At 40.3% G+C, this 11,020-nt stretch overlaps 1 protein-coding gene across 1 annotated transcript in view; it reads left to right on the forward strand.

Annotated features, from left to right (window-relative positions):
• Positions 1–11,020, forward strand: part of GART (phosphoribosylglycinamide formyltransferase, phosphoribosylglycinamide synthetase, phosphoribosylaminoimidazole synthetase) — a 45,966-nt gene that overhangs the window by 14,830 nt on the left and 20,116 nt on the right. Inside the window, exons 3-10 of the mRNA XM_011950059.1 lie at positions 325–547; positions 2,606–2,717; positions 3,510–3,578; positions 4,187–4,312; positions 6,014–6,101; positions 6,335–6,420; positions 6,604–6,772; positions 9,963–10,194. Of these exons, the coding sequence (XP_011805449.1) occupies positions 325–547; positions 2,606–2,717; positions 3,510–3,578; positions 4,187–4,312; positions 6,014–6,101; positions 6,335–6,420; positions 6,604–6,772; positions 9,963–10,194 (1,105 nt within the window). The remainder of the gene's footprint in view (positions 1–324; positions 548–2,605; positions 2,718–3,509; positions 3,579–4,186; positions 4,313–6,013; positions 6,102–6,334; positions 6,421–6,603; positions 6,773–9,962; positions 10,195–11,020) is intronic.

Genomic DNA, 11,020 nt, shown 5'->3' on the forward strand with positions numbered 1-11,020 from the left:
AAAAAAAAAAAAAAAAAAGAAAAAAAAAGAAATTTATGGAGTCTAGATTTTTTTTCCCAAGCATCAATTATATGATGAGTTAGAGACCAAATTTGCAGCCATGGAAAACATTTTATATGTCTTTATTCTGCTGTATTCTGGTGTGTGTTTAATAATCCACATATGCAAATATAACAACTTTTGATAGATTTGAATAACATGTTAGTAGCATTTTATGTCTATCCAGTAGACAACATGAAAAAGTTAGTTATCCTCTGCCACCAGTCATCTGCCTTGTCTAGATGTAGATATAGTCTGATACTAATTCATCTTCAGGCTGAAAAGTTCCTGGGGAGACCTTGGTTCACCTAAGGCTACTGTTTTCATCCGTAGGGATTGTTGGGAACCTGACGTCTGCAGGAGTGCGATGCTTTGGCCCAACAGCAGAAGCGGCTCAGTTAGAGTCCAGCAAAAGGTTTGCCAAAGAGTTTATGGACAGACATAGAATCCCAACTGCTCAATGGAAGGCTTTCACCAAACCTGAGGAGGCCTGCAGCTTCATTATGAGGTAAGTAAATGGTTGCCTGTGAAGGACAGTTGTTTAGTTGTGATATTTAAATACACAGGTCAATGGCCAGGTGCAGTAGCTCACCTGTAATCCCAGCACTTTGGGAGGCCGAGGCAGGTAAGTCACTTGAGCTCAGGAGTTAGGAGCTTGAGCTCAGGAGACCAACCTGGGTAACATGGTGAAACCCTGTCTCTACAAAAAATACAGGAAAAAAAATAGCCAGGCACGGTGGTGTGCACCTGTAGTCCCAGCTACTCTAAAGGCCACAGTGGGAGGATCACTTCAACCCAGGAGGCGGAGGCTGCACTGAGCCAAGATTGCGCCACTGCACTGCAGCCTGGGTGACAGAGTGAGACCCTGTCTCAAAAAAATTAAATAAATATACAGGTTACTTCTGTGTTGAAAATGTAATGCTAGGTCCTTAGGCTGTCACAAGATTATGGTAAAATAATTATGGAAAAAGTTTTCTCAATAAATATTATGTGGGTTGTCTTTTTCCAGAACCAAAATAAAACAGGATTCTATGCATATAGAGTTTATACAATCTTGTGGCCTTGCAGGAAGGTGACATTTTTAATAAAATCTGAGTAGCTCCTCGGGGGTAAAATACACTTGGTTCTGCAGTTTTGCTCTCTTTTCATAGCCATGTTTTTGGTTTTTGGGTCCCTGCCCCCCCTAGCCCCCCAGTCTGAGACGGGGTCTGTTTCTGTCACCCAGGCTGGAGTGCAGTGGTGTGATCTTGGCTCACTGCGACCTCTGCCTCCGGGACTCAAGCAGTCCTCCCACCTCAGTCTCACAAGTAGCTGGGACACTGGGTACACACTACCACTCCCAGCTAGTTTTTGTATTTTTTGTAGAAGGCTGAGTTTTACCATGTTGCCCAGGCTGGTCTCAAACTCTTGAGCTCAAGAGATCCATGTCCCTCTGCCTCCCAAAGTGCTGGGATTACAGGCGTGAGCCATAACACTAGGCCTCACAGCCAGATTGACAAACACGGTGGCATCTTAAAACATAAAGAACATTGATTTTTTTTTATCATAAATAATTAACCAGAGTGAGTAATCATCACTTGGTCATCTGCCACCACTATTGCAATTTTATATTTCAAAATTAGGCATCCCTTGTTCTCTACTACGTGGAAAGCATTGAACAGTTAATGAGTGTTAGTAGACACATGCCTTTGCCCTTTTTTTGTTGACATTTCTGCTACCTGGTATGTTTTCCTTTCAGTTGTATCAGTTTCATTTTTTTTCATTCATATTCTACAGAGTTTCTTAAATACTGAATATTATCATTTCCTAGTAGCCAGATATCTTGAGCAAGTAAGTTTTGTTACTTACTTTGGGTAAGTCTCCTTCCAGACCCCCAGGCCCACTTGATAATTTAGTATGTGTACTCCCAGAAATGGTCTGTGTATGCTTACTGTTGTTATATAGCTGCATTTTCTTTTTTTTTTTTTTTTTTTGAGACAGAGTATTGCTCTGTCGCCCAGGCTGGAGTGCGTAGCCGGATCTCAGCTCACTGCAAGCTCCGCCTCCCGGGTTCATGCCATTCTCCTGCCTCAGCCTCCCGAGTAGCTGGGACTACAGGCGGCCGCCACCTCGCCCGGCTAGTTTTTTATCCCAGCACTTTGGGAGGCCGAGACGGGCGGATCACGAGGTCAGGAGATCGAGACCATCCTGGCTAACACTGTGAAACCCCGTCTCTACTAAAAAAATGCATTTTCTACTTGAATGAGAGTACTGTTTGCTACTTCGTATCTTAGAGATTATACCATATGTACTCTATACATCTATTCTTCAAAGATATTGCCTATATAATCTCATGATAAAGGAAAAAAGCAAAGTTATAGGTACTGTATGATTGCAACAATAAAGGAATATGTAGGGGAAAAACATCCTGGTGGGAAGTACATCAAAATGTGTTGGAATGATAAGTAATTTTTTTCATTCTGCTTTTCAGTCATTGCTATAGCATATCGTTACAAAATCCCACAGCATTTTAAAATCTTGAGTTGTAATAGTTTGTTGGATGTTGAAGATTACTCTGTCTTTACAGTGCAGACTTCCCTGCTTTGGTTGTGAAGGCCAGTGGTCTTGCGGCTGGAAAAGGGGTGATTGTTGCAAAGAGCAAAGAAGAGGCCTGCAAAGCTGTACAAGAGATCATGCAGGTAGGCCGAGTCTTCTGAAAAAATTTACCTTTCTATTCATACTGAATAAATACCCTTTTAAGTTTAAAAAATGTTCCTCACAATAAGGAAAATCTATTTTGCAAACACATGGGTAAGTTATTTTTTATAATTCCATGTTATAATCCATCTCTATAAAATAGTTATTACAGATTTACACGGTAAACTAAACCATGATTGTATTATTTTGAAGTAAATTGTAACATCCTTTGTTGTCTGCCACTGAAAGAAATCCTCAGACTCTAGAACATATAAATAAATTATCAAGTCATCCATGAGGACAAAAGTATTTGTCCCATGTGTCCCGGGTCTAAGAGAAGTAAATTAATGAATGAATATGCTTTGTCTTTCGTGATCGATCTTTGTTGTTGTGGGTTTTCTGTCCTTGTAGAAATCTACTTTCACAGGCATTCTTTAGTATAGTTATTACAGCCAAACATGTATAATTATAATCGGAAGTGAGGATTAAATGGTGATAATGAAAACATCTGTTTTTCCCATACGTTATTTGAAACTGGATCACCGAATCTTCAGGAGAATATTAGAGATATGTTTATTCCATCTATACCAATGTTTGCTGCGCTATTGCCACATTAAAAATAGGAAACATTTATATGTTCCCTTTGAGTCTTTCTGAAAGGGAAAGAAAAATTGCAGTACTCACTGGTTCATAATACAAATGCTGGATAATGCTAAAAGTCAACTAAGTAAATATTGAAAACTTACCAAACCTCTTTTTTTTTTTAAAAAAAAAAAAAACAAACTTACAATCAGGAGAAAGCCTTTGGGGCAGCTGGAGAAACAATTGTCATTGAAGAACTTCTTGATGGAGAAGAGGTGTCTGTATGTATATCCATCTTTTTGGCTTCTGTAGTGTATAAGAAGCTGTCATCTGACCTATGTACCCAGAAAAGACTTGATATACTCTGATTGCTTCATCTAGAAACGTAAACCCAGCAGTTACAAAGGAATTTGTATACCTTTATTGTTGGGGGGTGCAAATGAAAAAAGAATTGATCCTCTATTAGTCATCCCTAGTGTGTTAGTGGGGGCACTTGGACTTATATCACACGTTATTGAGGTTCTGAATTAATTCAAACATTCATGCTTTTTCTTTCACATACAGTTTATTGCAAAAAAAATAAAGTCACCTCAAACCAAGTTTTAATGCCTGGAAACTTAAAGTGGGGAAAAGGTTGAAATCTTTTACTTTGCGAGTAGCTTGGTTTTTTTCTAACTTACCTAAAAAATTACAAATCCTTCAGAAGTTGAGTACATTGTGATTCTTGATGTATGTAGCTTAATGTTATTGATGTTTCAGTTCATTTTTCTGAAAAAAAAAAAAACTTTTCCTCAAGGAACTAAGGGATTATACTATAGTTTGCCTTACTGAATTTCTTTTTTTACTTTTTCATAGTTAACATAAATGGACTATTTTGTTTTCTTTATAGTGTCTGTGCTTCACTGATGGCAAGACTGTGGCCCCCATGCCCCCGGCACAGGACCATAAGCGATTACTGGAGGGAGATGGCGGCCCTAACACAGGGGGAATGGGAGCCTATTGTCCAGCCCCTCAGGTACTTCCTGAAGACTCTGCTGAAGTCTTGTAGTAGTTTGGTTATCTCAGAGAACTCTTAGATGATACTTTATATTTGGCTTTGTTTTCTGTTTGTTTGTTGCTATAAATTGTTACTAATCAACAATTAAATGAAGAGTATCTTTTCTGGTCTCTAAAACTTAACTTTTCCTAAAAGCCTTTTTTGAAGAACCAAAATAAACCAATCTATAGTATGGATTGAATAGATCCTCCTATTCCCTCCTCTCTACACCCAATTTTTAGCACATGGGAGCCTGTTGTGGTCTTGGATTCATCTTTGAATATCCGTGTTCAGCACAAAAGTGTTGTCTGTGTGTGTATGATGTGAATCGAGAACCAAGTCAGATCAGAATTTGTTCTGATCTTTCTACTTCATAACAGAGAACACGTTTCCAAACAATTTCTGCACAGTTTTTGTTTTTGTTTTTTCAGACGGAGTCTTGCTCTGTCACCAGGCTGGAGTGCAATGGAGAGATCTTGGCTCACTACACCCTCTACCTCCCGGATTCAAGCAATTCTCCTGCCTCAGCCTCCCGAGTAGCTGGGACTACAGGCGCGCACCACCATGCCAGGCTAATTTTTGTATTTTTAGTAAAGATGGGGTTGCACCATGTTGGCCAGTGTATGGTCTCGATCTCTTGACCTTGTGATCTGCCTGCCTTGGCCTCCCAAAGTGCTGAGATTACAGGTGTGAGCCACCACGCCTGACCTTCTACACAGTTTTTATTAGGAATTTGTGTTGTTGGCATATATTACCAGTAGGTTAGCAATCCAGAAACTCATCCATTCTTTTCATTGATGATAGTCATAATTGTTTGTGCTAATATAGTGCCCCTTTACATATTTTTCTTGCTTAAAAGATTAAAAATAGGCTGGGCATGGTGGCTCACACCTGTAATCCCAGCACTTTGGGGGGCCGAGGCGGGTGGATCACCTGAGGTCGGGAGTTTGAGACCAGCCTGACCAACATAGAGTAACCCCATCTCTACTGAAAATACAGAAATTAGCCGGGCACGGTGGCAAATGCCTATAGTCCCAGCTACTCGGGAGGCTAAGGCAGGAGAATCACTTGAACCCGGGAGGCAGAGGTTGTGGTGAGCCAAGATTGCGCCACTGCACTCCAACCTGGACAACAAGAGCAAAACTCCACCTCAAAAAAAAAGAAAGATTAAAAATAAACTTCATTTTTTTTTAAAGACTTCATAAGTGTAGGTCAGCCAGGCATGGTGGTTCACACCTATAATCCCAACACTTGTATTAAAACTACGATTTGGTAATAGTGGATTCTAGGAACTATCTCTGGGTCTAATTTTTACAATTATATTCATAAGTCCAGATTCTTACCTATATAGGCTTGTAAAATATGCAGCGTATACTGGGAAGGATACAAAGAAGCCTTAGGGTAGGAGAGAACTTCTTTCATTTCTGTTATGTTTTGGGAAATTATTTTTCGCTAGTTCTTTTAAAGGTGTGTGTTCTTGAAAATCATAAAGCTAAAATACCTACTTGATGTCATTGTGAAGGTTGAGAAAGTTTAAATTTTTCAAGTTCAAAGTGCTCAGCCTGTTTCAGGTAGTAAAAAAGTGAGTTATCCTCATCATCCCCTTCTGTTGTCCCATGTAATACCTCTTAGACACTTTAAGTTACCTGTTACATTCAAGTGTTTCTGCATGTTCTCCAGGTTTCTAATGATCTATTACTAAAAATTAAAGATACTGTTCTTCAGAGGACAGTGGATGGCATGCAGCAAGAGGGTACTCCATATACAGGTAGGCCCACTCACGTTACTATGGAAGCCACCTATAGAGTAACTTTCCACTTTTGATAAAACTTATTTTCCATTCTCTTTTTCACCAGTTTTTAATGGACCATTTTTTTAATGTTTATGATTTTTCCAAAACTTTGATTATTAGAAGTTTATGTAGTAGATTTTATATTTGTAATACAGTGTCTTCATTATAGATTTTCTTTCTCTCTTTTTTTTTTTTTTTTTTTAATGAAGGTATTCTCTATGCTGGAATAATGCTGACCAAGGATGGCCCAAAAGTTCTAGAGTTTAATTGCCGTTTTGGTGATCCAGAGTGCCAAGTGGGTAAAAATATCAAAGTATTACTTAGTAGAAGATATGTGTTATTTTAATCTTGGAATTTGTCAGCCTGGAAGTAATTACCTTTGGGAAGTTCGTGCAAGTTCTGCTAGTACCCCAGTGAATAAAATGTTTAAGGAAAACTAAAATTGATCTCACCTGCCATGTGGATTATGTTTTTCTAGGTAATCCTCCCACTTCTTAAAAGTGATCTTTATGAAGTGATTCAGTCCACCTTAGATGGACTGCTCTGCACATCTCTGCCTGTTTGGCTAGAAAACCACACCGCCCTAACTGTTGTCATGGCAAGTAAAGGTTATCCTGGAGACTACACCAAGGGTGTAGAGATAACAGGTGAGTGTCAGGGAGCAAGAGGCTGGAGTACAACGTGACAAGTGCCAGCACCACAGCAGACTTCCCTCCCACACTAAGGCTTGCTCTTGATAGGAGTGTGAAGCCTTCAGAAACCTTTCAGAGGGTCCTAACCTAACCACGTTGCTTATTGGATATGTGTGTTCAAATATCCACATTTACTATATTCAAAGAACCATTGATTTCCCTTCCTGTGCAAGGAAGACATAAGTGGCAGAACCATATCACCCGAGTGTCACCCAGTGCAGCCTTCCACCTGCCTAGAGCCAGTGTAATTGATATACTTTGCACTCTCAGATTCTCTGAGAGTGCAAAGCATACCAATAAGATACATTTTAGAGATGAGGACTCTGAATTATCACAAATGCATACAGTCTTGTATGGTTTGACACTCAGTTTACAGTACATCCCATAGTCACTTGGATGGTAAAATTCAAACAGTTTCAGAGTTTATCCTTCTCTCTCTTTTTTTTTTCCTCTTTATAGTCGGTGAAAAATCTCTTTAAATGATGTTAAATCTAAGGTCCAGTGCCGTATGTCCAAAGGCAGACCTCTGTGACCCCTAACAGGCTATAGTTTGGCCACTCTCAGTGCTCCAGTAGTGTATTTGGGGGTTTCCTTTTTTTTTTTTGAGATGGACTCTAGCTCTGTCACCCAGGCTGGAGTGCAGTGGTACGCTCTCGGCTCACTGTAACCTCCCCTTAGGTTCAAGTGATTCTTCTGGCTCAGCCTCCCAAGTAACTGGATTATAGGTGTGCACCACCAGGCCCAGCTAATTTCTGTATTTTTAGTAGAGATGGGGTTTCACCATGTTGGCCCAGCTGGTCTTGAACTCCTGACCTCAAGTGATCCGCTCACCTCGTCCTCCCAAAGTGTTGGGATTACAGGCGTAAGCCACCATGCCCAGCCTCCAATAGTGTATTTAATTCAGCAACCCCATAAACTGTCTTGCCCAGACACCAAGTCCATTGCCTTATGAATCCCACGCATGGCAGCTAGGCAGTTAGGAACTGATTGCTTTTGAATATGGACAAAGAAAGAAATGGGTCAGAACCAAGATCCCTTGCATTGGTGAAATTTCCCTAAGATTGAAATAACAAGTGTGTAATAGTTCTACCAGAGCAATATTGAGTTTTACTGATACTGGCAGGCAGAGTAGCCATTCAGAATCACTAAATGGCTTTCTGTTGTAAAAACACTCACAGAAGATGTATATTAACAAACTACCAAATAGGACGCTGAGAAGAGAAATAGAGATGGAAAAAGAAGACCACCGGGAGATAAAATAATGTTTTTCTAAAAATTAAGAAAAAGTGTTACCTTTATATAAACTGTCCCCTTTGACCACTTTAGAATTTAGAATACATAGTCTAACAATGTTTTAAGTATAAAGCTGTATCTGAGAGTTTAAAATAATTCAAAATACAATGAAGCGGTAGGAATTTGAGGCTGACCCCAAAACTTAAGCCGAGTTTGTCTTAAAATGGTACAGGTGTTATATTACTGAAAAGATTACTTATGTTTTGCCGGGCGCGGTGGCTCAAGCCTGTAATCCCAGCACTTTGGGAGGCCGAGACGGGCGGATCACGAGGTCAGGAGATTGAGACCATCCTGGCTAACACGGTGAAACACCGTCTCTACTAAAAATACAAAAACCAGCCGGGCGAGGTGGCGGGCGCCTGTAGTCCCAGCTACTCTGGAGGCTGAGGCAGGAGAATGGCGTAAACCCGGGAGGCGGAGCTTGCAGTGAGCTGAGATCCGGCCACTGCACTCCAATCCGGGCGACAGAGCAAGACTCCGCCTCAAAAAAAAAAAAAAAAAAAAAAGATTACTTATGTTTTGCATTTTACTGATCATATTGGTTATATTGAAAAGAAAGAAACTTAAGTCTCATGGTCTGGTTAAAAAAAAAAATCGAAAAAGAAAAAAGAAGCAGCTTTAATTGAATAACTGTGATGAAAACAAGTTCCTTTACAGGCCAGGCACTGTGGCTCACATCTATAATCCTAGCACTTCAGGAGGCTGAAGCGGGCGGATCACTTGAGGTCAGGAGTTCGAGACCAGCGTGGCCAACATGGTGAAACCTGTCTCTACTAAAAATACATGTAATCCTAGCTACATGTAATGGTGCGTGCATGTAATCCTAGCTACTCAGGAGGCTGAGGTGACAGGATGGCTTGAACCCAGAAGGTAGAGGTTGCAGTGAGCTGAGATCGCACCACTGCACACTCCAGCCTGGGTGACAGAGCGTCTCTCTCAAAAAGAAAAGGAAGTTCTCTTACTCTTAAGGAAAAGATTAATGTGATCAGATGCAGGATTTTTCTTTCTTTCCTCATTAAACAATTGCTTTTATAATGAGATTTACGATAACACAAGAATTTAGGTTGTCATCCTAAAATAGCAGACAGTTCTTAGGAGAAAGATCTATTTACTATTATATTGCATTGAGACCTGTCAGGGCTGGGCGCAGTGGCTCACGCCTATAATCCTAGCACTTTGGGAGGCCAAGGCGGGCAGATCAGAAGGTCAAAAGATAGAGACCATCCTGGCCAACATTTTGAAACCCCGTCTCTACTAAAAATACAAAAAGTACCTGGGCACGGTGGTGCATGCCTGTAGTCCCAGCTACTCATGAGGCTGAGGAAGAATTGCTTGAACCCAGGAGGCAGAGGTTTGCAGTGAGATCGCGCCACTGCACTCAACAGAATGACACTCAGTCTCAAAAAATAAAAGAAGACCTGTCTGATAGGGAAGATTCTTTTAAATGAGATAAAGATCTTTAATTTTCAATTTTTATGTATTTATTTATTTTGAGACAGGGTCTCACTCTATTGCTGGGTTTGGAGCAGTGGTGCGATCACACCTCACTGCAGCCTCAAACTCCCAAATTCAAGTGATCCACCTCAGCCAGTGTGTGCCACCACACTTGGCTATTATGTATGCATGTATGTATGTAGAGGCGAGGTCTTGCTCTGTTGCCCAGGCTGGTCTCAAACTCATGGACTCAAGCAATCTTTGCCTCAGCCTCCCAAAGTGCTGGGATTAGAGGCCTGAGCCACCGTACCTAGCCAAGTTTTAGAAAAGAGAAAAAACTTGTGGAAATTATAAATCACTTCACAGTGTGAAATACTGTTGCTATTTCAAATCATATGTCAAATATGCTCTCTTCTAGGGTTTTCTGAGGCTCAAGCTCTAGGACTGGAGGTGTTCCACGCAGGCACTGCCCTTAAAAATGGCAAAGTAGTAACTCATGGGGGTAGAGTTCTTGCAGTCACAGCCATCCGGGAAAATCTCAATTCAGCTCTCGAGGAAGCCAAGAAAGGACTAGCGGCTATAAAGTTTGAGGGAGCAATTTATAGGAAAGACATCGGCTTTCGTGCCATAGCTTTCCTCCAGGAGCCCAGGTAAAACTCTAAGCAAGTTAGCTGTAGTGCCATTTCAGAAACTGGCCTAAATGGCTATGTAGAACACTTCATTGACTGTGTAATAAGTCATTCAGTATTCTTTTCTCTCTATGGGACTGATACAATCTTGGTTTGTATTTGGTTGGAATCAAAACTGGTTACAGCAATATTCAAATTAAATGGGAAAAACTTCATGATAGCTTAAGTTTGGAAAGTTTAGCAGAATCACAGTGGTACTGATTTTTACTTATTTTGTATTTTTTTAATTTTTTTTAATTTTTTGAGACAGGGTCTCCCTCTGTCGCCCAAGTTCTCATGCCTCAGCCTCCCAAGTAGCTGGGACTGCAGGCGCAGGCCACCACACCTGGCTGATTTTTTTGTGGAGATGGGGTTTCACCATGCTGCCAAGGCTAGTCTCAAACTCCTGGGCTCAAGTGATCCTTCTGCTTTGGCCTCCCAAAATGCTGGGATTATAGGCATGAGCCACTGCACTTGGCCTGATACTGATGTTTATTCCTTGCTTTATCACATAGTATTGTATTTGAAACATAGTTCATGGTTTTATCAAAGAACTCAAGATGAGAATATTGGTCATTAACTTCGTAATTTGATTTGATTATACTATAAATTTTGACAGTCTCATTTTATCACTGTGTTTGTATCTGTTACTAAAATGTATTTTTTGACCTCTTACTGATGCATTGTTGGTATGTAAAAACTGTTGACTTGTAAAATCAATGAAGTCTTAGTTGGAAATGTATATTTTGATTTCTTCCTTTCTTTCTTTCTTTCTATCTGTTACTAAAATGTATTTTTTGACCTCTTA

This window comes from Colobus angolensis, unplaced genomic scaffold, assembly GCF_000951035.1.
Source record: "Colobus angolensis palliatus isolate OR3802 unplaced genomic scaffold, Cang.pa_1.0 Scaffold300, whole genome shotgun sequence".
Classification (NCBI taxonomy): domain Eukaryota; kingdom Metazoa; phylum Chordata; class Mammalia; order Primates; family Cercopithecidae; genus Colobus; species Colobus angolensis.